This window comes from Ambystoma mexicanum, chromosome 3q, assembly GCF_040938575.1.
Source record: "Ambystoma mexicanum isolate Mex_15411 chromosome 3q, UKY_AmexF1_1, whole genome shotgun sequence".
Lineage (NCBI taxonomy): Eukaryota > Metazoa > Chordata > Amphibia > Caudata > Ambystomatidae > Ambystoma > Ambystoma mexicanum.
Genome location: NC_090926.1, coordinates 271,995,956 through 272,022,561, shown reverse-complemented (window position 1 = coordinate 272,022,561; position 26,606 = coordinate 271,995,956). Strand labels below are relative to the sequence as shown.

Genomic DNA, 26,606 nt, shown 5'->3' with positions numbered 1-26,606 from the left:
AAAGCCGAGGGAGAGGCCCAAGTGGCCGCCCTGCTTATGACTTGCCAAGGGACATGGCGCTGGAATGAGATGGCCGTTGCCTTGGCCCTGACTGCGTGGGCATGCTCGTTGGCCGGGAGCGGCTTGTGCTGGCCCTCATACACTTCTTTGATGGCAGAGATCATCCAGCAGGATATGGAAGCCTTAGGGGCCAAATAGCCTGGTCTTGAGCCTCCAAAAGTGACAAAATGGGCGTCTGATTTGCAGAAGCCCTTGGTCGTGTCCAAGTAGAATTTCGGGGCACGCCTGACATCCAGGCAGTGCAGCACTCTGTGCTTCATCCTTGGGATCGGGAAAAAACGTAGGAAGGTCTATTTCCTCGTTTAAGTGGAAAGCAGAAGGAACCGTGGGCAGCGCCTGGATTTCGCTGACTCAACGAGCCGAGGTGAGGCCGACTAGTAAGGCTGTCTTGATGGTGACAAGCCTGATGTCCACGGACGCCATTGGCTCATATTTTTGTGTGGAGACCTTGGCCGTGAGGTCGGCCAGCTTGGCACCCATATCTGTCCTCATACCTCTGATTTCGTTGAGGATCGTCTGGATGTTACTCTGGATAGTATTCATGTATGGGGCTGGCGTGGAGGGGCATCCAGTTTCCATCTCTAAATGCCTTGGCGTGAACTGATATCTCGCAAGGGTCTCTTTACAGCTCAGGAGACTCCAATCGCCCTGGGTTGCTGTGGCTTTCCGGTGTGCCCACTGGTGTCCTCCTGGTGCCCTGGACCGTCTATACAGTTATGTAAGGCAGATCTTTGGTGTTTTTTTCAAGTGTTCTGGGCGTGCGTTAATCCCTGGCCCCCATTTTGCGGGTTACTTCTCCGGCCTCCCCAAGTCGACCACCAGTGGTGTGTTGATTGTGGGTCTGTGCTCTGGGGGTATTCTAGTGCCTTCCTTAGTACTCCACTCGGGGGCCCGGGTGGTTCCTTACTAGGCCACAGAGTCTATAAAGAAGATTCCCCTCCTTCGTCCGGTCCACTCTGTATTTTTTCCCTGTGCCCCCTCGGTGTGGTGAGGAGGGGCAGTGTTTCCAGGGGGCCGCCTGCGTTACCCCCCCAGAGCTGGTCACTGCTCCCAGTAAGGTCCCAGTTGATGCGCAGGTCCAGGCGGGGGCCCGCTAGGCCGTCGGTGCCCTGTGTGCTCACCTCGTTCGGCTGCAAGGGTGGGCAGTCGGGGCTGCTCCCCAGTGATATGGCAGAGTGGTGTGGTTAGGACTCCTTGTTTTGGGGGACCTAGTGTGGCCCTGTGGTGTGGGGTTAAGGATCTGCTGTCACCTCATTGATGGGGCGGACTCCCCAAGTGGCCCCCGCTCTGGTGCCCAAGTGAGAGGAGGGGGGGGGGGGGAGGGGATCTGGGCGCGCTTCCGTGTCGGCCCGGGCCTGCTGAGGAGATTGCTCGGGGGAGGGCGGTCTCTCCGGAGACTGCGGTGTCACTGCAACTCCACTGTCTCAGCTGTCGCCTCTCTCCAGGCTGCCCAGGGTGGGCCCCCACTGCCGGCGTGTGTTCCGGGTGTCTGCCTTGTGCGTCCAGCGCCATGGGGTCGAGACAGACTGTGGAAAAGGGGCCCAGGCGTGCTTCCGCGTTGGCCCAGGCAGGCGCGTGTTTTCGCTGATGAGGGTGGGGGAGCAAGAGGGACACCGCCTTCGGAGTTTCCTGGATGCAGGACTGCAGGAATGTGGCAGGCCGCACAGAGTCTTCACCCGCCGCCTCTCCCGAAGCAGCCTCTAGTCCCCTCTTCACTCCGGAGGCCGTCCTCTCCGTAAGATCCTCTCGGGTCGGGGGAACCCCGGGCGGGGGGGCCCGAATCAACCGCAGGGTGTCGGGGGCCCTCGTCAGTGACCGAGGGTGCCGCACAGATGGAGCGCTCGGCTCCTCCCCCCACGGAGCGGCAGGCTGCACCGCCGTCTTCGGCCCGCGTCCACTTCAGTGCCGTATGGGGGCGGGGAAGCGCCGAGAGCCTCGTGCAGCTATCACCAAAATGGGGGCATCCTCGGAAGCCGCTCCAACGCCCCTAGGCTCCTCGTTGGGTGCCCCTTCTGAATTTCGCAATTTGACGGGGGTCCCGGTCCATTAAATTGCATTTCTCCGCAAGTTTCCCGGGGCCATGCGGGGAGCATGTAGTTCAGGCAGCCATCTTGCCTGCGCCCCCTGGTGGCCTCCCCGTCAGATGTTTCTTGACGATAGGAATGGAGGAGAAGATGCCTTCCTCCGAGTTCCTGTAAGCCCCAATGGCTGTGAGGTATGTGCAGCGAGGTACCGCGAGAAGGAGAAAACGTCATCCAAGGAGCACGCCAGGGGGTCGATTCCCTTGGAGTCTGCCCAGTGGCAGAATCTGGTTCATTTGCTTTTGTAGTGGGCCCTGGTAGCCTTGCTACTGGCGCCCTGTATAATCTCGAGATTGGTCTGTGAGAGGCTGAGAAGTTGCAGTTTCACCTGCTCAGGTACCACGCTGTGAGGGCTAGTTTCCCTTGTGCATGGTGGATGACTCTGCCCCTCTGCTGTGCCAGCAGATGTGCTGGGCCCGTCGGGAGGTGAATCGGGGGCACTTCTGAGAGACTGAGTAGCTTCGAAAACCATAGCCTGGCCGGTCACCATGGAGCCATTAGAATGATGAGGAGTTGGCGAGACTCCTTGATTTTGCAAATTACTCTGTGAATTGGGGGCATGAGCGGAAAGGTGTAGGCTTTCATGCTGGTCCACTGGAGGTGAAATGCGTCGCCCAAAGAGCCAGAGCCCTGATCTCGTCAGGATGTGAACTGGGGACACTTCTTGTTGTGCCAGGTGGCAAAGAGATCCACCTGGGGGTGACCCCACCTGTTGAAGATCTCCTGAATAACAAGGTTGTTTAGCTGCCAGCCTGCTGAGCCTGTCCGCCTCCAGGTTGGATTGCCACGGGAGGTGGACTGAGGTAGATGTCATTTTCCAGGGCCCACTCCCACATGCTGATCGCCAGTCTGCCCAGAGGAATGGATCTGGTGCCTCCCTGCTTGTTGACGTAGTACATGCTGGTCGAGTTGTCCGTCTGTATGAGGACAACCTTGCCCCTGAGAAGTGGTAGGAAAGCCCCGAGTGCCAGCCAGATGGCGTTCAGCTGTAGCCAATTGATGTGGTATTCCTGCTCCTGTCGAGTCCAGGTGCCGTGGACAGAGAGATTGTCCAGGGTGGCTCCCCAGCCCTCGAGCGAGGAATCCATGGGGACGGTGGCCTGCAGAGTGGGTGGTCGGAAGGCCTTGCCCATCCGTAGGTTGCAGTCTCTGGACCACCAAGTTAGGTCCGAGTGGAGAGATGGAGGAACGTTGATCATCTCAGATTGAGACCCCAGCTACTGGTTCCATGAGGCCGCAAAGTGCAGCTGAATCCTCCTCATCCTTAGTCTCGTGTGCAGGACGGCTAATAGGACCGCTGCCATTAGACCCAGGAGATGGTGGTACCACCATGCAGAGGTCACTTCTCTGCTGAGGAACTCAGTGGTGGCCCTCTTGATAGCCGGGATTATGCCCTCCCAAAGGAAATACCTTCTGGGAGCACATGTCCCAGATGAGGCCCAAAAAGTTCAGTCTGCGTGGGTTGCAGCTTCTTGAGGTGGAGGGAAAAACCCAGATCGTGCAGAGTGTTCAGAAGGGCATAGAGGGAAGAGTGGTGAACCGCATCCGGAGATGTAGCCCTGACGAGCAAGTCGTCGAGGTATGGGTAGATGTGGCGGCCCTGCACTCTGAGGAGGGCCGCCACCGCATTCATGAGCTTGGTGAGGACCCTGGGGCCCCGAGTTGAGGCCAAACGGAAGGACCTTGTACTGAAAATGGTAGCCCATGATCCTGAACCGAAGCAAAGAATGATGGGGCTGCCAAATTGGGCGTGCAGGTATGCGTCCTTCAGGCCCAGGCAGCACATCCAGTCTCCCTTGTCCAATGTCTCCGCTATAAAAGCTGGCGTAACAATCTTGAATTTTTGCAGGGGTAAGGATAGGTTGAGGGAGAAAGGTCCAGCAAAACTCAGGCCCGCCTGGTTCTTCTTCTGAATGGCAAAAATCCTGGAGTAAAAGCCAAAGCATCGCTGGGAGGCTGGGACTTCCTACACTGCCTGGCTCTCTAAGAGCGACCGGATGTTCCCCCGAAAGAGTTGCTGTCCCTACCTGTGGGAGGGGTGTGGCTGAGGATGGCCTGACAGTAAGAGTGTATCCCCCTCCATCTGCCTGTACTTGGCGTCCATGCGTCAATTGACTGCCCTGGCGGAGTGGGGTTTGAGCCAGCCCTTCTTGGCCAGGGAGACTACATCGGGCTGCAGAGGAGTCCCTGATTTGGCAAAGGGGCGTCGTGTGAGTACTTCCACCAGAACCCCCTCTGCTGGCTGCTTGACCTCGGGTTGGGGTAGGCCCAGATACTCCGCCAGCCCAGCCAGACGTTTGTGGAAGGCCCTGGCTGAGGATGGCGTGTTCGGATCCTCTTCATCATCCATATCCTGTAGATCTGGGGGATCCTGCGGAAGAGGAGGAGTAGTTGGTGCCGGAGGCTGGGGTACAGGGACCGCAGCCGGAGGCTGCTGAGGTGGCAGAGGCTGGTACGGAGCTGCCAGGGGAGTCGGCAGGGGAGGCGGAGGAGGCGGCTGCACCGGGGTGCAAGCGGAGACGACTGTGGTGCCGCTAGCATTGCAGGAAGGAATTCCATGATGGCTTCTTTGAGGAGAACCCCCATCCCAGGTGACTTCATGAGGCAGAGGAACCTCTCGAAGAAAACCTTCACTGGCCGAGTAGGTGGCAGGCGGTGCTGACGGGGTAGCAGGAAGCTGCTGGAGCCGCTGCGTACCCTGCCCATATGGACGCAAAGGAAAGCTGCCCTGCTCAAATGAGGGGTAGGCTGTAGGCCACGTGCCTGGTTGAGGCCAGTCCCACCTTGACACTCGTTCTTTGCTGAATTCCTGGAATGGCGTCGGACGGGTGTCTCTGTCTGGCGCGGCAGCCATTTTGTCCAGCTGCCCGCCACGTGCCTGCGACGTGTTGCTCAGCCCGCTGGGCCCGGCCTGTTCCAAGACTCTTGCGTGTGGATCATGAGGCTTAACCTGTTCCTAGGGCCTAGGCCCGGTAGGTGTGACACCAGCAACCCGGGGGTCGGTAGAGCTGCGTTTAGGCGCCCTTTCTGACGTATTGCCGGTATTAGGGCATAGCCCCTCGGCCATGAAGCCGGTACAAGGGCGGAGCTCCTTGGGTGAAGACCCGGTAAAAGAAACTTTCGGTCCCTCAACACTGTCACCGGGAGGATCTGAGGATCACTCGGCCCGGAGGCCGGTAGCTGCAGCAGCCTCGGTGCACGTGCTGGTAGAAGGACCTGAGCAGTCCCTCCCACGCGGGAGAGTCCCTGGGAAGGAGTCTCACTTGTGGGGTGCGATGGAGAATATCAGGCCTACCTTGGGCTTGGGTTCAATGTTTCACAAAGTTCTTGAGGTCCTCTGGAGGTGACTTCTGGAAGAGCTCCCTCCACCTGGCTAGTCTGTTCTTCAGCGCTTTCGAGGACAGCGAGCCACACGTACTTGCCACCCGTGGTCTGGCCGAAGGCAACCTAGGCAGAGGGCATGGGGGTCTGAAGTTGGGAAGAGCCTGTTGCAGGATGGACACCTGCTGAAACCTGTAGAAGTCGACATGCGCCGGGGAGGAGCGTGTGACGCCCGAGGACAGAGTACCTGAATGACAAAAAGACAAAAAAGAAGACAAAGAGAAGAAGTATCCACGCGTGGAATTACATGGCCGAAGCCAAACCCAGGAGCGCTGGTGAATTCGGCTCGTTCCTGTCGACGCGGAAAAGGGGACTGGGGTGTGGCGCCGGAGGGCGGAGTCAGGGCAGCGCATGCTCCCTGGGCCGCACCCACCTCTAAATTTAAAGGGAAAGAAGGTTTTTTCTGGTGAAAAAGGTTACGTCTCCCGTCCCTAGGAAGGGACGCCCATACAGTGTGGAGGAAAGGGGATGGGATGTAAGAATAACAAGAGGGCTACATTGGCCATCTGGTCTTTGTCCAGGAATGTATTGATTCCTATGGCATGGCGTGGGTGTCCTAAAAATGGAGGACACCCAGGACCACTGTCAAGTCAGCATGTAGCTGCCACCAGCCCATACCCTGCTCTGTGGGCAACACACATATGCCCAAAAACACACACTAGGGGTACAAGAGTGTACCACTACCCACGTGTGCCATGGGAGTATCCCATGGGTATTGTTCACCAACAATAAAAAGGAAGAGATGCACTGCCAGACGTCCGAACTGGACTTCTGTGTAGAAAAACAGAGAAAACACATACAGCGAAGTACTGGGACGAGGTAGCCCTTGTTAGGGAGAATTCTCCTTCTAGGGCTACTTTCCCTCACCTAGTGAGTCCCCCAGCAGCTTTGCTGGATTTCTGGAGTTTATTTATTCCACCTGGTAAGAGTACATCTTTTTCCACTCTTACATGTGTTTTGGCCTATGTGTTTTTACTCATTATGTGATCTTGGCCACTGGAGCACACCATGCCAGGTGCCCCTGTTCTTGTATGGGTTACACCGCACCCCCAGGGTTGTCTTTTGGACTTTCTTCTGACTCCATTTCGCTGGGGCTGACTACTGTCCCCCAGAGAAAGGTAAAGTTGCCATTTACTTTACATAGTCATTTTTACCACAGACCCAGTACACCCCCATCTTACATGGAGTACTGGAAAGGGCTAATCGGTATCCCTTTTCGGTCTGTACCTCCCTGAGCATTGTTTTGCTCTTAACATTTAGACTTGGCTGGTGGCATTAGTATCTACCCTAACTTTTGTAGCGCGATTATATTAGATAAACGTGGTGCTGTTCTTGGCTATTATAGTAGCCTCGAACATAAACCCGCTTGACCAAATCGTCTTTCTTTTGGCTCCGGTTGGGTTTATTCGCCATTTCTTTTTGTTAAACTCCTTCTTGTGTTTTACTTTGCGCAGCAAACTAGGTTTGCCTTCTTTGTTCACCGTCTTTTTGGCAGGCTTCTGCAGAGAAGCCCTCCTCAAGGCGCCTCAGTGTCTAGGTGGGCTGAATGTGAGGGAGGGGTGTAGTCACCCCCTGCACAGGGTATCCTAGGAAACCCAAGTTGCACTTTGCCATGAATGGCTGAGGTGGTTGTCCTGGCTGGACAACCCCCCTGCGGCGTGATTGACAGCCATGCTGTGTGAATGGGGGTTTTTGTGCATTAAAAGGCAGCTCTCTTGGGCTAGAAGTCAGAGTCGCCTCTGGAACTCCAAGGAACCAAAGAGAAGTGGAGAGAATGATGGCTGCTGCAACTACCACGTCCCGGGGAAGCCCTGCTGCAGTCCTGAGCTATCTACCCTTCGACGACTAAGAGACGACTAAGAGAAGATCCAGTCGGAGTCTTCTTCCCTTGAGCCTGGTGGGGATAACCAGCTCATCTTCTTCAGCCAGAGATCTCCGCCGTGGTCAAAATCGATGCACACTACTGTAGTGGTCTGGATAGCCACCTGCTGAGCCTCTCCTGTTTTTAAGGAGCACACCTTTTCGTTGTCGCTGCTGCCGGCTTCATCCCTGTGTGGTGCAGACCCCCTTCAGACATCCTCCTTCACACCGAAGCTCCAGGAATCGTGGGTCTGCGGGAAACCAACAGGAACAACTGCCAGGGCTCCAGTTGCATCGTAGAAATAAGGTACTGTGTTCTACTCGAGGAACCCCTTTTCTTCATCTCTAAGGCTCATCCTTGTCTTCCCTCCTTCTTATAACTTTTGCTTCCGAATATTGACAATATTCAAGTGCTCTTGGGCTATACGGAATCGTGAACTGTCCAACGGTGTGATATTCTGCACAGGCCTCCGGTGTCATCTAAACCTGGCTCCGACCCTTTGACTTTTGAACTCCTGTTTCTGAGTGTTTCTCGATACTATCTGCCTAACCTAAATATTGCCTGTGATTTTTGCCTCCAACTCCCTCTGGGTATCTCAGGTGCTAAGTGTGTTTTTGCCCCGGTAGCATTTCATGTCACAGATACGCGTTTGTTTAGTAGACCGAACTGTCAAAAAGTGATCGCAACCGTATCCGCGGTATCGTGTTTTTTCTTCATAACACCGGTTCATTCAAACACAAGGTACTTACCTTGAGACTTACTGTACAAAGTTAGTTGTAGTATATTTAACGTGTGGTTTTGTTTAAAGTTTAATAGAGGTGTTGTGTTTATAACTGATGGTTTAAAAATATATGTACTTATATTTTTTTACCTGAAACCTTGAGTCAGTGTTTGCTTGAGTCACAGTAATTGTGGTCCCTTTGTGTAATCTCTGCCACTGCTCATATACTCTTGAGATAAGCCTGGCTGCTCTGCTACTGCTACCACTATAACTTAGTAGTACAGGCTTGTACCAAAGGTAAAACTTGTATTGCCACATGTGGTCTTAATTGTGTGTAGTGGTCCACAAGGGCACTGCACAGGATTCTGCCTAACGGCCCTGTCCCCCAAAAGCATTTCCAGCATCACACTGCTTGACCCACACATCCGAAGTAAAGTTTTGCCATGCTTCGTAGTAGTGGGCTAGACGCCCACCCATTGGAGAGGTGTGAGGGATGAGATTAGTAAGGTTTTGATGTTGCTGCTGAGCCTGACGGGACAGTAGCGACACACGAAGAAGATTGACCTGTCTTCCCCCTCAAACTCTCGAAGGTCTAGGGAATTGCTTTTTCCTTGTAGTGGACTGACTGCTCCCTTTTTGGCTGTAAGACCCATAATAACGAAAGTTCTTTAACAGGTCTGAAGAAGGCAGTTGACATGCCAGCTACCGAATTGTTGCACTTAGGGACCTTGGAGGTGCCTTTGAAGATTGCAGCTTCACCAGCCTGTCATTAGCTTTTGCGTCAAAGAGGCTATGGCTGACCAAAGACATCCAGTAATCTGGCCTGAATATCAGGCGCAAAACCAGACTTTGAGCCATGAGAATCATCTCATCACCAAACTGGTGCCCATTGCTTTTCCCCAGAGAATCCGAGGTGTCCAAGCCAGACTGCAGAGCCTGGCACATCGCTATCTTCCCATCTGCAATAAGGTTTAGGAAGCTGTCCTCTTGATCACCCTCTGGGATGTCCTCTGTGGCTTGTTCTGTCACCATTCAGAAAGTGTGGGTATATTTGGCCAAGGCACAGGAGAAGGTTAGCGCCTTAAGGGCCATGCTCCCAAAGATCTTTTGTGCCCAGGCACCTATCTCTTTATCGTACCTATCTTGGGGCAAGGATGGGCAGGTAGATGATTTGGCCCCTGATGTAGCAGCCTGGACAACAAGGATCTCAGGGCTAGGGTGCTTTGTTAGGAAATCAGGGCCTGAGGATGCAGGCTTGTACTTCTTAAATAGATCTCCCTTTTACTGCTGGCGCTGATGAGATTGATTTCTAGAATCTAGCCTGGATGACATTTTAGGAGGCCCCACTAGTTATGATGAACAGGGAGCTCTGCAAGGTTAGCCAAAACCCAATCAAGGTAGTGTGGAGAGCAGTTAAGGCTTAGCCTCAGGAGAGTGTGAGTGGGGTCAGGGACCCTCAAAGAGTTCACAGAGTAGGCAAGCAATAATTCAATTTAAACAGTCAATTATAAAAACACAGTTAGTTATTTTAGGCCTACTGAACACACTGTAAAATGTATATAACGGGTAGCATTATGGTACAATACCCTATGATACAAATATATACGGTCTACAACATTAACTCCACGCGTTTGACACCTTACGTAAGAGCAAAGTTCTGCGTATTAACCTAACCAAAACCAAGACTACAATATGTGCCCGTGTCGGGCATGCTTCTCGACCGGATGTAAAATTCTATCTGAATAACAATCTACTGGAAACTGTTGATTCATTTGGCTACCTAGGGCTCACCATGTCTAACAATTTGAAATAGGCTAAACAATTGAGAAGAGCACTACGACTGGCACACGGCATTGCACGCGATTGCGGGCCTCACATCCCTTGAAGGAAAAGCAGATTCAGTGCCCCTCAAGATTTATAGGTCCCCAGCCATTCCAGCTGTAACATATGGCGCTAAAATGTGGGGTCATACACCTTGCCCCACAATTCAAATATCAGAGAATATACATATATATAAGTGACATACATTACTTACCGTAATAGCATTTCTAATGCTTGTTAATCTGCTTAGATCCGCATGCTGTGCATATAGTCCAACATCTAGGGGTAATCGCAGGGTATTGCATCTTTCTTTCGAAGATCGAAAGGGGACGTCAACATGGGCGTGACTAACACTATCCCTAACGTGACGTGTAGTGTACCCAAAATCCTTCACGCGTCGTGGTCCCTCTGGTTGTGTTTTTTCTGCTGTGAGGGAGTCTTATAGTCAGCGTGATGGAGTACAGAAAAGAGGTGTAAGATGTCTATGTTCCTTCTACTCCACAAGGGGAGGAAAGGTGGGCGCATGGGAACCTAAGCAGATACAATAATCAGAAATGCTATTACGGTAACTAAAGCATGTTTTCTGATGCTTGTGAATCATTTTAGAATCACATGCTGTGCATAGACTAGTGAGCAGTACCTAGAGATGGTGGGGGGATGTGTGAAGGAACAGTAGCAAAGATGTCTTGGCACCGCTTGTCTCAGCTGAGAATCAGACCAAGAGTGAGTATCTAGGCAGGAGTTTTGTTTAAGGTGTGTACAGAACTCCAGGTTGCTGCTTTACAAATGGACTCAAGAGGAACATTTGCAATGTATGCAATGGTAACCCCATGTGCCACGAGAAGAGCGTACTCTAGGCGTGAAGGGCAGGTACCTTTTGGCAAGAGTAACGCAGTGTGATGCAGTTCACAATCCACTTTGCAATAGCAGATTTAGAAGGTCCCCTTCTCTACCAGCTGCCACTGAAACGAAGCACAAGTTTGTTTTCTTTAGTGGCTTTGTCTTTTCCAGATAATAGATAACTGCTCTCCTCACATCTAGTGTGTGGAGTCTTCTTTCTGCCAAGTTAGTGGGGTTCTGGAAAAAGGTGGGTAGTTCCATCGACTGGTTTACATGGAACTTTGATATAAATTTAGGGGCAAATCTTCGGTGAGTGCGCAGGACCACCTTATCTTTGTGAATCTTGACTAAAGGGTCCTGAACTGAAAGGGACTGCAGTTCACTAACTTCTTTATTGAGGTGATCGCCACCATGAAGGCGGGCTTTTAGGTGAGTGCTTTAAGGCTGGCCTTGTGCATTGGTTCAAAAGGAGACCCCATTAATCTGCCAAGTAAAACGTTCAGACCCCACCCAGGAGCTGGGTTTGAAATAGGGGGATGGATCCTCTTTAGCCCATCCATAAATGCTTTAATCACAGGAATTTTCCACCACAAAACCTTATTTTGGGACATGGTGCATGCTGAAAGCCCAGCTAAGTGAACCTTTAGGGAATTGAAAACCAGACCTGAATCGAACAGGTAAGTTAGGTACAGGACAATATGTTTTGGTGTGCAATCAACAGGATTGATGCCCTTCTTATTGTACCAGATGACCAAGCGTTTCAATTTATCAAAGTAGCAGTGTCTGGTGTTAGGTTTCCGTGCTACCCTGAGTATGTCCATGCATCTTTGAGGGAGTTGGAGGTGCCCAAACTCTATGATCAGAGGCTGCTAAATTGAGGGTTTGAGGGCATGGATGTAGTGTCTCTCCCTTGTCTTGAGATTGCATGTTGTAAGGGCATGGCAGCTTCCTGGGAGCATCGACATCATGAGCGTAGACAAATTTCTCTGACCATGTTATCCAGAGACTGCTACCCTTGGAGCGGTTCCGAGGCTACCTGGAGGCATAATCAGGGAATTGTGTGTTCTCCAGAGTTGCGAACAAGTCGATCTCTGGGAAGCCCCCGTCTGCAAAGACATTGAGTACAATGTCCTTGTGTAGTTGCCACACGTACTCTACGGGACGGGGGAAGTCTCTGCGGAGTATATATGCCAGAAGATTGAGTTCCACTGGAACGTGTTTTGACAGGAGGAACATCTTGTGATTGAGAGCCCATTTCCATATGTTTTGTGACAGTTTGGACAGCCCTAGAGAGTGAGTGCACCCCTGTTCAGATAGTACATGATCGTAGTATTGTCTATCATGACTAGAACTGTCTTCCTCCAGGAGGTGTGTTTAAAAGGCCTTGAACACTGCTAGTAATTCCAATAAGTTTATGTGCTTCGATGCTAACGTTGGGGGCTACACGCTGTGTGCCGTCTGTTGAAGGAGGTGAGGCCCCCCACCCAGTGAGAGATGTGTCTGTGGTAAGAGTGGCTTCTACTGAGGGGGTGATGAAGGTTTTTCCCTGCAGAAGGTTCTCCCTTGACCACCATTGCAGAGACTGAACGAGGGCTGCTGAGACAACCACTAGATCGTCCCACTATCCGCTGGCCTGACCCCATTGGCTCAAGAGCCACCCTTGCATGGGGCGCATGCACAAGCGTGCATGTGGAACTAGGTAAATGCAGGAGGCCATTATTCCCAACAGTCGCATGGCTATGCGTATGGTGACCTCGTGACTGGTGACTGACCTTGTGACTGGCTACATAGTGAAGGATATGGAACAACATTTTTTGAACCCCCTCTTCTTTGGTCCGAATTAGAGCCCCCAAAAACCTCTGGGATCTAGACTGGACTTTTTCCCATTGATCGAGAAGCCTAGGCTGAAGAGGAGATCTACCGGCTTCTAGGTATTTGTTAGGCATGTTCCGTACGAATCCCCCATTATGAGCCTATCGTCGACTTAAGGATAGACTGGAATGGAATGCCTGCGCGGGTGAGCAGCTACTACCGCCAGTACCTTCGTGGACACCCTTAGAGCTGAGGCAATGTCAAAGGGAAGAACCTTGAACTGATAGTGGGTGCCCTCCATCATGAACCTTAGGTACTTTCTGTGTGCTGGCAACATTGAAATATGAAAATATGCATCTTTCATATCCAACATGGCCATGCCACCCCCCCCTGCATCAGCAGTGGGATTACTTCATTAGCGCTTATGGTGAGATCCTTTTGGGTACAAGGAAGTGAATAAATACCCTAGTTTACCTGGTGAATGGGGACGACTTCTATAGCGCCCTTTTTCAGAAGGATCTGCACCTCTTCCAGTAGGATTTGCAGGTGTGCTGGTAATAGGCGCTTTTCTTTGGTGGGTGGTATTGTGGTGGGCGGTGGAACTCGATGCAATAACCGTGGGTGACTGTCTTTAGAACCCACTGTTCTGATGTGATCCCCTTCAATGCGTGAATGAATGATGACAAACGTTCCCCGACCGGAGGCATGGAGGGAACCCAGACTGGCGAGTCACTTTGATATGGAGGCCGGGCAGCCTCTTTGAGTAGAGTTCCTGCCTCTTCCCTTGCCTCTGCGCTGCCCTCTCTGCTGGTACTGGTTGTTGCCAGATGAGCCAAGCCCGGAGAACCATGGGGTATCGCCAGTGTTATATTGACCATGAGGAGATCGGGAGAAGGACTGACCTCGAAAGGAACGATGACAGATTGAACCTCCCCGCTGTTGGAAAGGTTTGGCCGTAATCTGGTGGAGCTATTTCAGCGTCTCATGTTCTTTTTTAGCCGTCTCCAAGGCGTCAGCGACCGCCTTACCAAATAGGTTGGACTCCTCTACGGGTTTATTTATCAGGAGGTCTGAGTCTCTTGTTTTCCAGCCAGGCATGTCTCTTGAGTAGAGTCCCTTGTGCCAAAAAGTCTAAAGTGTTCTTTAATATATTATAGGTCACCTGTCTACCCTCCGTGACGACTGCCAGCATGCGTGATTGCGTGGGTTCAGGGACCTCTTGGAGGCCTTCTTGGAGCAGGCCCAATTGCACGTCGCTGTAACTAGCGAGAAGAGTCCTATTATTCGCGATCTTGATTGAATAGGCTGCAGATGAGGTAATATGTTTCCCAAGGGCATAGAGCTTTTTGCAATCCTGGTCCGGGGGAGCCTCCGCCGTGGACAGTGCCACCACTGCCCTCTTTCTGGTGGTTGTAACAATCAGCGAGTCTGGTGTGGCGTGACCTCGAATATACATTGGGTCAAATGGAGAGGGGTGAAACAACTTCTCAACCCCGAGGGTTGACTGCCCTTGTAAGGGAAGGAGACACAGAAGGAGCTAGGCGTTTCTTTATTGAGTTAAGAAGTGGAATAGCCTGACTAGCAGGTTCTTTGAGAATGTCCTCAACGAAGTCAGAGTGCTGGACAGCCTCCTGTCCAGCGATCTGAAAATGATCTGCGGATCTCCTTAGGATGGCATTAAATACCATTTGGTCATCTATTGTTGACGACTGCCTTTGCTGAGGTGAAGAAGGCGGGTCTAGACAAATAGAGCTGCCTGGAGTCTGAGTGGGTGAGAGTCAAGGCCCCCGATCTGCTGGCTGATCTTGATCCCAGTCTGGGGTCCTGGTCAGTTGTGCCCTGATCAAAAGGATCGTCTTTGTATGTTTCTTCTTGCTCTGAATAATCAAAGACTGTTAGGGAGAGTTATCAAAAATGCGCTAATTTCCTCCACCTTAGAGACCCCCAGCAACTTTGCTGGATTTTGAGGACTTGATTTTTTTAACCTGGAGAAGTGTGTAACCCTTTTTCAACCTCTCATGTATTTTTAATGTGAATTTTACCTCTGTGTTTCTTTTGGTTATGGAGTCTGACAAATTCCATAGGCGGCATCTTTTACATTATGTCACACAGCACCTTCAGTGCAGTGGCAAAGTGAAGTCTTTCAGGTTTCCCAAGGTTTAAATGCCTTCTCTGGGATAAACTACTGTTTCCCAGAACTGTAAAGTGAAATTGGCTTTACTTAGCATTGTAACCTGCTAGACCCAGCACACACTATCTTACAATAGAGTGCTGGTGGGGTTACTTAGTATCCCCTGTGTCTAGATGCTCATCTAACATTTTTATGTTCACCTTTTCTCACAGAATGACTGGCGGCAGTGGTTTCGTTTGAACTACCATGGTTTGGATTTACCGCGGGCTGCGTTCGCGGCTCCAGGAGCCGACTTTCTCAAAATGGCGCAGAGACATCTTTGCCAAAATGGTCCCCGGTCTTCTTTTTTCGCCATGTCTTTGTGGAAAGGTCCTTCTAGAGATTTTCTCTGCGGCCACAAACCAGGTTTGGTCCCTTTGTTCATTTCGCCTTTGACAGGGTTTCTGGAGTGAAACCCGCCTCTGGCTCCAGGGTGTCTGGGGTAGGCAGGAAGTGAGGGAGGTGCCCGAAAAACCCTGTGATTAGTCTCCTAGGAGACCCAAATGCACTCTGTGGTGATTGGCTGGCTGACTGTCCAGCAAGGACAGCCACCCTGCTGGGTGAGTGACAGCTAGGCTGGAATGAATGGGAGAGAACTGAATAATAGGCGAGTCTTTTGGATTGGAAGCCAGAGTTGACCACTGGACGAAGGAACCAAAGAGGAGCTTGAAGAGGAGGCCTGCTGCAACTCCTGGACTGTTGGTTTGCCCGGGGAAGCCCAGCTGCAGTGCCGAAACGCCAAGTTCGCATCAACAGAGAAGCCCCTGCAAGGACGACTTCTCCCTTTGAGTTGGTGGGACCATTCAACTCCAAAGTAAGCCACCTGGACACCGATCTCGGAGATGGTTGAATTTCCACAGAATTGCTGCTGGAAACCGTATAGCCAGGGAGAGGAACACCCGATTGTGTGTGTTGCTTTTAAGCTGGCATAGAGCTTCAGGAAGATCCTCTGGACTCCCAGGAAGCAGGACTGACAGAGTTTGAGCCCCCTCAAAAGAGGGCAGGACCTCAGAAGTAAGGAAAGTCCATCTCGACAGGCAGGAACCGCGGTGTTGCTATTTGATACCAAGCAGCAGTTCAAAAGAAGGAGAAAGGCGGCGGTAAACTAGAGTGTTGCGAGGAGAGAAATGACTTTGCCCTTTTCGTCCCCGGCTTGCGGATCCTTCATGGACGAGAATGCAAGACCGCAAACAATAGCACAGGTGTCCTGCTACAGATGTCAACGAAGGGAGGATCGATAAGCACTGGGCTGTGTTGAATGAGAATCGTAGAATGGCTAAAGTTTGAAACAGAGCTAATGTACTTTGATAAACTGTGTGAAGGGGACACCAGCTGCAGGATGAAAGCGGCACCACGTGGGGGTCAAATCAAGAGACTCTGGTTGAGCTCCATAATGAGAAACTAGAAGGCCATAGTAAGGCCACCAAAGGAAGCAAAGTGGTCATACGTAAGGGTCGAGCAAAAGCCCTGTACAATCGAAAGACTGATCCTTAAGTTGGCTAGAAATAAGGGAAGTGAATCCCACCTGGTGAATGAAAGAAAGGGACGTGAATCCCGTGAACATTTGAACCGAGTTCAACGCACTAAAAAGAAGGCAATAGTGAACCCGGAGGAGGGATGCCGAAGGAGGGGTGAAGCTAAAACTCAAACACTGACAGTAGAGAAAGGTCTGAGCCCGACACGAGGGGGACCGGAGGTGAAGTCGTCACCGAAGGGCTGACAGTTGAGAGGTCAGAGTCCGAATGATGAGATCCAAGGAGTTAAGCTATCATCCAACAATTTGATTGAGTAAGGGTCAGCCGCACAAGAGGGGGAACCAAATAACTAAGAAGGAGACTATTGAGCAAGTGTCAGCCCAGAAGAGGGGGATCCAGGGGTGAAACCATCAGCCGTATTGAGTTTTGGAAACAAACTTATTTGGTAAATGAACTTTTGTTTTATTGTTTGAACTTCTTGCTTTCTTTCTTAAAACTTAACCCAACACCCTTTGTATTTAGCGCAAGGAATTGGCAATAGGTTTTCTTAGTATAGGCCTTTTTATTTTGACTTTACATCACTAGCACTGGTTTATTTTTCATTTGATGGTCGACCTCGTACCCATCTTAGATTTAGGTTTAGACTAGGTGTTTTTCCAACCCATATACCATTTTCATTGTTCAATAAACACCCTTGAACTGTGTTCACGTGTGTCTGTCTTACTTTTGCTTACCATGAGTTTCTCACAGTGCCTGGATAGCAGCCACTAATTGTTAGATCTGATTCATTTGCACACATTCCATTTGGCACCTCAATCCATCACTGTTTGGACGTACCCGTTTGGCAGGTTCTTGTTGTTTGACAAGATAAAGTCTCTCTCTTCCGGATATTTTAACTGGGGAACTAGTGACTCCCAAAGCGATAGCCAAGGAAAATCGCTTGTGAGGAAGAAAACCTTAGGCTGAAGATGGTGGAAGGAGTGTAGTTCTTCGGACGGCCAAGCTGATAGGGAGGAATTGAAATCCAGAGGCGATGCAGGCCGCAGCAAGTGGTATACAGTGGAATGAAGCCAAAACTGGATATGAAGAAAAGACAAAGAAAGCTCTAAGGAGTCAAGGAAGGAGGTAGCAGAACAAACATGGGGAAAGGGCTGGAGAGAGAGAATACTCAAGCAAGGAATCAAGTAACAGAACCCAGAATCCTGGAGGCTAGCATACTGCAGGTTAAGGACCCAAAGTAGCAATCGGGAGCATTGAGACGCACTGCAACAAAGAATGTACTCGTTTTGTGGGGGCAAAACACTGTTAGACGAGTCGGCAGTGGGCGGCGCCATCTTGGCATGATGTCATTGTGCTGTGTGTGTAGAAACCTGCGGGTGCTATCTTGGAAGAAGCACAATGCCGCACACACCAAGGAAACAGAGCTGGCGGCGCCACCCATCAAGTTGAGACTGACACACTTGCCCATCATAGAGACTGCCGGACACTGGCTAAACGAGCCAGGGATCCACTATTGTTGGGCTCATCCTTTTGCGCCAAGATTTGTGGTTAAGTAAGTTGACTATAGGATTACGAACAGGACTGAGGCGGTGCAGTACCTTCAGTATCTCACTGAGGAAGCTTTGGCGGAGAGACTTTGCAAACAGTAGGTGATAAATGGATGGACTTGGGTCAGTCTAGGGGTCTTCTACAAAACAGTTTCGGGTGGTAGAAAGTATCTGAGACTGAACACACCTTCTCCAGTGAAGTGATGGCGGGCCGAGATGATAGCACAGTGGCTTAAGGTTACATCTTTGCAGTTGTATGGTGGTAGATTGGTGGGATGAGGGCGAAGGATTGTGATGTGTATGCAAGGGCAGAGGAGCGAGTTACTCTTCATGACCCATTCAAGGACGTGCGTTTCGTGGGAGACAGGAGATTTTTCTCTCTTGGGGGGAGGTTGTTGGGTAAAATTTCACTTACTGCTGTTTCGCCTCTATATATGTGAACCCCCAACATTTTGCTTTTGTTTCAGCCTGCTGCCCCGAATTTTGCCAGTAAAGCAAAGACTTCAGCTGCACTCCACTGGGCTTTCGCTCATCGTTCTGGGAAAACGGACTTGTCCTTCTGACAGCCAGCATTAGGAAACAGTTTGCGCAAAGTACATTACAGTACTGCGCACTGGGGTCCTTGATTTTTCAGGCCCTAGACATCCCATAAGGTTTTTTTGTTAACTGGACAATGCAATGTGCCTAGGAGCAGAATGGAGGCAGCAAAAGCCTTTTCATGTATTTTAATTAACTTTTACTGAGCCATACCACGCTCACTGCATTTGGCTGAAGACTGTGGCTAGTGTCCATCATGGCCGTGCCACGAGGTCTTTTGTCTTCACCTATGGCCATTTTGTCCGTTGGCCTTCCCCTTGCTCTTTGTGACCCGGCAAGTCCTTATTTGGGCATGCATTCGCTTTTTGTAGGCTAATCCATGTCACGTGTGTGGGTACCCAGGAAGTGGGCTGGGACTGTCTGGTCCCAATCCACACTACTGGTGCCAGGATGTCTGGTGTGCACGACAGCATGAGAGCCGCAGTGGTCCCTGATTGGACCACTGCTGGCATGCATGAGTGCGGCAAATATCCTCATTGGCCAGCTGGGTGAGAACATTCGCTGGAATTTAGGATATGAGGAGAGGTTCTGAGTGCAAACCCGCAGAACACCCTTAGGTCTGAATCGACCTATAAACAGAGCCAAGTATCCAGAGAAGCGATGCAGATCCAAGGACTGTCTGGAACCGTGCAGAGTAGGTTTGGCAGCATGAGCACGCTTTTGTCACGGTAGTGCCCTGCTTTGAGCTCGATCTCCAAAGACCTGCAAAGGTGCTTCAACCCTTTTGAGTGGTGGGACCAATCACTCTCAACGCCTCCTTGGTGCCTTGCAAACAGGCCTTCTCGGAAGGGTCTCAGAGCCCGCTAGTGGACTGACAGCTTGTACCTTGGCACCCGTGCTGGAGTGTTGCTACATCAAGTTTCGGCTTGAGCTTTGGGAGAACACTTCTTGCCAAATCTCGTCCCTACTGCTTTGGGGCGCAAAAGAGAAGCGGGTGTCAGTCCGCAAGAATTGGGAGCTCCTGCGTCACTGTGCAGCAGTGGCGTTCGCTGCTGGCGACTTTCCCGCCTTTCTTCAAGTGTCCCGAGATCAGCTGCATCGGTGCTTCCTTTGTCCCGCATTTGTGATGAGAGATCCAGCTCCTGAAGTGAAATCGGACCTGCAGCGCCTATGCACTTTGAAGCGTAACCAAAGAGGGGATTTCGTAGTCCGGGCGACCTACAAACCTGCCAAGTTTGAACCTGGAGTGAGTTAAGGGTGTTAAGCATTCATAGCACTTACCTGTGGCCCCTAGTTCATCCATACCGTTTTTACACACACAGGATCCCTTGTGGTCCTTGCCTTGACTTGGGTGGCTCTTGCTTCCTATAGTCGTCCGCAAGTTGGGAACAGCTTTGTTCTCCGTAGCAGACCCACCTCTGACTCTTGGAACAGAATTCCTCACACTCCAGTGTCCTCTTCTAACTTTTCCTTCCCATTGAAGTTTGTCCCTTGTGAGCATTACGCATCGATAAGAGCTTTTACGCACAAACATTACATTGAGCACAAGGCTCCAATCCTCGTAGTGCTGCACTTCTTCAGTTAGGGATATCCATTTGTGAGATGGCCATTGGATAAGGTGTGTTTGCTTTCCATCCTTACAAGTTATGGCGGGAATCTGCACTTCGTTGCATTGACCAAAAGGGACTGTATATATATATTTCTCCTAGTGTGTGTTTAAGTGGTGGTATTACTGTGTTCTTCATTATTCACTTGTGTTTGTTAAAGGCCTAATAAATTGTATATTTTTGATATACTACTGTCTAAGAGTAATTCTTGTCGCCCTACTGTGTGAGATCATCCAATAACTCAGATCACCTCCACTACTCCTGAGACTTAGCATTGACTGCTCTCCAAGCTACCTTGAATTGTTCTGGTTAACTTTGCAGAAGTGTTCCCCGTTTCACTAAACTGTTCACCAGAGTAGAGTTCAGAAATCCATTCTAACAGCCCCCACCGTCTCTCATGAGTGTTAGGCAGAATTGCATGCAGTACCCCCTGGGACCACTTCACACAATTAGTACTACAGGTGTAAGCAAGACAAACCTTTGGTATAAGTCTGTACCACACAGTTTGTTGGTAGCGAGCTGAGCAGCCAGGCTGATCTCAAGAGTGAATGTGAACAGTACAAGTAGTTACACAGAGGACTTTCAATCACAGTGGTTCAAGTAGACACTTATACTAAAGGTTTCTTGGGAAAACACTTATTACACTATTTACACAATCATTTATAAAACATTTCACTAGAAGAAGACAACTTAATATTATAGACCAATACACTTCAATACAAAACTCTAAGCTTTTGAGACAGTTTGAGCACCCTTCAAAAAGGACCCAAATGGCAGTTTAGTTACTTAGCAGTGAGCAAAAAGGACAAAAGTAAGTAGAATAGATTATATATACTTTCTAGGCAGTGCAAATAGTTTCAGTTAACCAGAATAGTTTAATTCAAGTCAATAGGTCAGGCCAAAGTCAATGGGCTAGCGTTCTGGATAGGAAAGGGCAGTTCTGGTATCAAACTGTAAAGTCTTTGCAAAAGTTCTCAGAAGTAGTTTAGACGAAAAAGAATCATTTGTGGGGTCACAAGCTGATTAGGCCTGCAAGTTGGGAAAGTTTCACAAACTTTCTCCGCGAGAGCGACGTTCTCTCAATCGGGTTGGCAAAGTACCTTAGTATGAAGAAACAAATTCAGTTGAAGTAGTTGGTTCATGGCAGTTCCTGCAGATCTCACTATTCCTGAGCCTCAGTCGTGGGGACAAGAGGGAGGATGTCGGGGGACTCCTGCACTGCACGGGATCGTTTAAGAAAGCAAACAAAATGGAGTCACTTCAGTTCCAGTAGCTGTAGATTCAAGAACACAAACTGGTGTCCCTCTCCCTGGTTAAACCTAACCAGCCTTGACAATGGTACCCAGGTGTCTTATGAGTTGATTGGTCCTACCAACTCAAAGGAAGAAGCTGTCCTTGAAGGAGCTTCTCTGTCGAATGGAGTTTGCAATTCGGACCTGCAGCAGGGCTTCACCAGGCAAACTAATGGTCCAGTGGTTGCAGCAGCCATCCTCTTCGGTTCTTTCGTTCCAGTGGTCGATTCTGCCTTCCAGTCCACAAGACTTGCCTTTTAAACCGTTTTCTCCCTTTCATTCCAGCCTAGCTGTCACTCACCCAGTAGGGTGGCTGTCCTTGCTGGACAGTCAGCCAGCCAATCACACCAAAGTGCATTTGGGTCTCGTAGGAGACTAAGCACAGGAAGTTTCGGGCACCTCCCTCACTTCCTGCCCACCCCAGACACTCTGACGCCAGAGGCGGTCTTCAGTCCTGAAGCCCGCCAAAGGCACACAAACAAAGGGACCAAACCTGGTTTGGCGCGCAGAGAAACACTAGAAGGACCTTTCCACAAAGAAATGGCAAAAAAAAGAAGACCGGGACCCGTTAAACAAAGGGGCTTAAGGCACCTTCTTGAAAAACATGCCTCCCGTGATTTTTAGCTATCTGTCTTCGTGGTCAGAAAGAATCATGGTAGTTTGGTGTAAAACCACTGCCACCATCCTTTTCAATAGGAAAGGGTAGCTTTTGACTGCTACATGAGTGTTTAGACACACGGGATACTATGTAACCCCCCCAGCACTCCATTGTAAGTTGGTGTGTGCTAGGTCTATGAATTTGGCTAAGACTAGTAAAGTCAATTTCACTTTACATTCTCTGGGAAACAGTAGTTTATCCCAGAGAAGGTATTTAAACCTTTGGGAAGTCTAAAAGACATGCCGGTGTCACTGCACTGAGGGTGCTGTGCAACACAAATGAAAAGATTATGCCTATGGCGTTATCTAATTCTCCATAATCAGAGGACACAAATGTAAAACGCACATCAAAATACGAGAGTGGGAAAAAAGGCTCAAACTCTTTCCAGGTAAAAAAATCAAGTCCTCAAAATCCAGTAAAGTTGCTGGGGGTCTCCAAGGTGAAGGGAATTAGCATTTTACTGAGAATTCTCCCTAACAATGAGTCTGATCTCCTCTTCTTAAAGAAACAAACCACTGTACAATAGGCCCTTTATAAGAGGTGCAGGGAATCGGAAAACAGTTCTAGTCCTTCAAGAACACGCTGCTTCCCCCCAATCCCCTTATTCAGATAGCCTACCTTGCTACTGGCCAAGTGAAGAGCTGTGTTCTTGTTGACATCGAGCAGAGACACATCTGCCTTTGCTCGGAACAGCAGGAACTCTGCAACAAAGAAGAGAATCGGGTCATGTGATGAGAGAGTGAACAACGAAGCCACTGTATTTATTAAAAACAAAATAGCAGTCAATAGATCATTGAGGCGGCAGGTAGACTGCTTCAGAAAAACGGCAAACAAGGCTTTATCAGAGATGGAAAAATAATTTCTGCATTTTGAAGCTCCCATTTTAAACATTTGCATGAAGCGTGAGGCACAATTTCAGTCCAACATTTGGGGAATAGACATTGAATAGTAGTGAAGCAAGTTGAAGGATGCAATAGGTCTACGAGGGTGATCCTTTCTCATTTTACAGGTGAGTGTTAGGGGAGTTTTCCTAAAGTCCTACTGACAGTAAGATTTTAGCAAGCTATCCCAGTGGTTTGTAGAGCCCCAAATCTTAGTATCAGTCTGTATTAGCTCAGGAACTTGTACACTGAATCTTAGCTAGACAGGCACAACAAAGAAGCACTTACACATATAGTTATATAAAAAAGTATTTGGCATGCATTCCTCACTGTAATAGCATTTCTGATGATTGTATCTGCTTAGATTCACATGCTGTGCATATAGTCCGACATCTAGTGGTAATCGCAGAGTATTGCATCTTTCTTTCGAAGATAGAAAAGGGACGTCGACATGGGCATGACCAACACTATCCCTAAAGTGACATGTAGTGTGCCCAAAATCCCTCACACGTCAAGGTCCCTCCGATTGTGTTTTTTATGCCGTGAGGGAGCCTTATAGTAAGCGTGAGCGAGTACATAAGAGAGAAGGTGTAAGATGTCCATGTTCCTTCTACTCCATGAGGGGAGGAAGGGTGGGCGCATGTGAATCTAAGCTGATACAATCATCAGAAATGCTATTACGGTGAGTAATGCATGTCTTCTGATGCTTGTTAATCTGCTTAGAATCATATGCTGTGCATAGACTAGCTAGCAAAGTGCTGTCTTAGCACCGCTTGTACCACCTGAAAATCAGACCTCGAGTGTGTATCTAGGCAGTAGTGGAATGTAAAGGTGTGTACAGAACTCCAGGTTGCTGGTTTACAAATGGATTCAAGAGGAAAATTCACAATGAATGCTATGGTAGCCCCTGTGACCCGAGTAGTGTGCTCTAGGCGTGAAGGGCAGGTCTCTTTTAGCAAGTGTAACACAGTGTGATGCAGTTCAGGATCCACTTTGATATCGCTGATTTAGAGAGAGGGCCCCCTGCTCTACCAGCTGCCACTGAAACGAAGAACTGGTTTGTCTTCCTTAGTGGCTTAGTCTTGTCCAGATAATAGATGACTGCTCTCCTCACGTCTGCCACGTTAGTGGGGTTTATGAAAAAGGTGGGGAGTTCTATGGACTGGTTTACACGGAACTTTGAAATAAATGTAGGCGCAAATGTTGGGTGGGTGGGCAGGACCACCTTATGTTTGTGAATCGTGACAAACGGGTCTTGAACTGAAAGGGCCTGCAGTTCGCTAACTCTCCTTATTAAGGAGATAGCCACCAGGAAGGCGATCCTGCAGGAGAGTGCTTTCAGGCTAGCTTTGTGCATTGGTTCAAAGGGTGGTAAGTACAGCATTCAGGTCCCACACGCGAGCCGAGTTAGAGATAGGGGGATGGATCCTCTTCAGCACCTCCATAAACTGTTGAATTACTTACATTTTCTACCACAAAACTTTGCTTTGGGACGTGGTGTACGCTGAAAACGGCGCTAGGTGGACCTTTAGGGAATTGAAAACCAGACCTGAATCTAGCAGGTAGGTTAGGTACAGGACAATATGTCTTGGTGTACAATCAATGGGATTAATGCCCTTGTTATTACAGCAGATAACAAAGTACTTCCATTTACTGGATTAGCAGTGTCTGGGGTTTAGTTTCCGTGCTATCCTGATTATGTCCATATATCTCTGAAGGAGTTCGTAGGTGGACGAGCTCTATGACCTCAGGAGCCATGCTGCTAACTTGAGATTTGGAGGCCAAGGTTGTAGTGTCTCTCCCCTGTCTTGAGTTAGCATGCCGTAAGGGCGCATGCGCAAACGAGTGTAGATACAGGAGGCCATCCTTCCTAACAGTCGCATGGCTTTGCGTGTGGTCACTTAGTGACTGGCTACATAATGAGTGATCTGGAACAGCATGTTTTGGACCCTCTCGTTGGAGGGAAAGACGAGGCCGACTTTGGTCTTAAACATAGCCCCTAAAAATGGCTTTACTTGGCTGGGGTACAGACTGGACTTTTCCTCGTTGATCGAGAAGCCTTGGCTGAAGAGATGATCTACGGTCTTCTGGGCAGGCATGTTCCGTATGAATCCCCTGTTATGAGCCAGTCGTTGAGGTAAGGATAGACTGGAATGGACTGCCTGTGCAAGTGAGCAGCTATTACCGCCAGTACCGTCGTGAACACCCTTGGCGCTGATACGATGCCGAAGGGAAGAACCTTGAACTGATAGTGTGCGTCATCTATCATGCACCTTAGGTACTTTGTGTGCTGCCAAAATTGAAATATGAAAGTATGCATCAATCATATACAATGTGGCCATATAATCCCCCTGCACCAGCAGTGGGATTACTTCCTGCAATGTTGTCATTCTGAAATTTTGCTGTTCGACAATTTTGTTCGCTGGACGCAGATCTAATACAGGGCGGATGGTGAGATCCTTTTTGGGTACAAGGAAGTACACTGAATAAATCCCCTCGTTTACCTGGTTGTTAGGGAGAATTCTCAGAATTGTGCTAATTCCTCTCTACCTTAGAGACCCCAAGCACTTTTTGCTGAACATTAGGACTTTTCATTTCTAACCTGCAGAGAGTGAGACCTTTTTCCCCACTCAAGTATTTTTCTGTGATTTTGACTCTGCTTCTTTTGACTTTGGAGTCTGACAAACTCCATAGGCATCATCTTTACATAGTGACACACAGCACCTTCAGTGCAGTGGCACTTAGATTTCCCAAAAGTTTAAATACCTTCTCTTAGATAAACTACTGTTTCCAAGAGCAGTGAAGTGAAATTGACTTTGCTTACATTTTGTAACTTTCTAGACCCAGCACACACTATCTTACCATAGGGTGTTGGAGGGGTTACTTAGTATCCCCTTTGTCTAGTTTCTCATGTAACATTTTTATGTTACCCTTTCTACAATTAAAGGCATGGTCTAGTAAAATTTTTTATTGTCCCTATGGGTCGGCCGTGTTTTTTTAAGCCTAAGTGGCTCGACCAGGGAGCCGCCATTTTCTGATAATCCTATCTTTTCCCCCATCGCCCTGGCTGACCTGCTTTTGCGGCACTAAATCAATTCCCCCGCCCCTGAGCCTGTCATCAGTAGACTCGTACCGCCCATTTCCCAACGCCAAAGAACGTCTCGTGTCAACATTCGCTGCGCTTCAGCTAATGACGTGTCGCCATGGAAATGGCAGGACGCCTCTTTTCCTCAATAAGTATAAACAGACCGTTTCACAACACACAGCAGCAGATTTTCGATTCCATTCCTCTCTCTGTGTTACTTTGAGTATTCTGTGACCCGTTTCAGTGCTCTGGTCAGCTACCTTCGCTGCTTGTAGCCCGTGTGAACAGATACCAGTACCACCGCTATAAATTATTTTAGTTTGTTTAACACACAATGGCTACAATAATGCCCTACATGTACGAGCCTGAGTATACCGAGGAGGAACTACTGGAAAGGGAAGCACGAGAAAACGATGGGGATTCGGACGGCAGTTGGCAGGACGAATCAACAGATGAAGAGCCTGGGCTTAGTCGAATGGACGGCGTCTCCACCTGGTGCACATGCAATCGGTGCGAGCTAATGCCAACCAAGGAGGAGAACTGCTGCTGTCGAGAAAACTCGGGATGCCTGGCCTACATTTCGGAAGGCGAGCCACGACCGCAATGCATCACCGAGCTGCCAGACTTCAGGGCAGCCTGCCTCACACGGGCCGTGTTGAGAATAATGATGGTGCTTATGCACGAACTTCGCGCAACTGTTCGTCCTCGTAATCCGAGTAACGAGTAAGTATACTCTGCTTGTCATGCCACTCCCATTTCATTTTCTTCTACTATATC

The 26,606-nt window shown here is 49.5% G+C and overlaps 1 protein-coding gene across 3 annotated transcripts in view; it reads right to left on the bottom strand.

Moving 5' to 3' along the window:
* The window catches only part of ANKRD52 (ankyrin repeat domain 52), a 1,656,133-nt gene that overhangs the window by 142,064 nt on the left and 1,487,463 nt on the right, over nt 1-26,606 (bottom strand). For all 3 annotated transcript variants that reach the window (XM_069653745.1, XM_069653746.1, XM_069653747.1), the window contains one exon: nt 22,482-22,564. In XM_069653745.1, the coding sequence (XP_069509846.1) occupies nt 22,482-22,564 (83 nt within the window). The remainder of the gene's footprint in view (nt 1-22,481; nt 22,565-26,606) is intronic.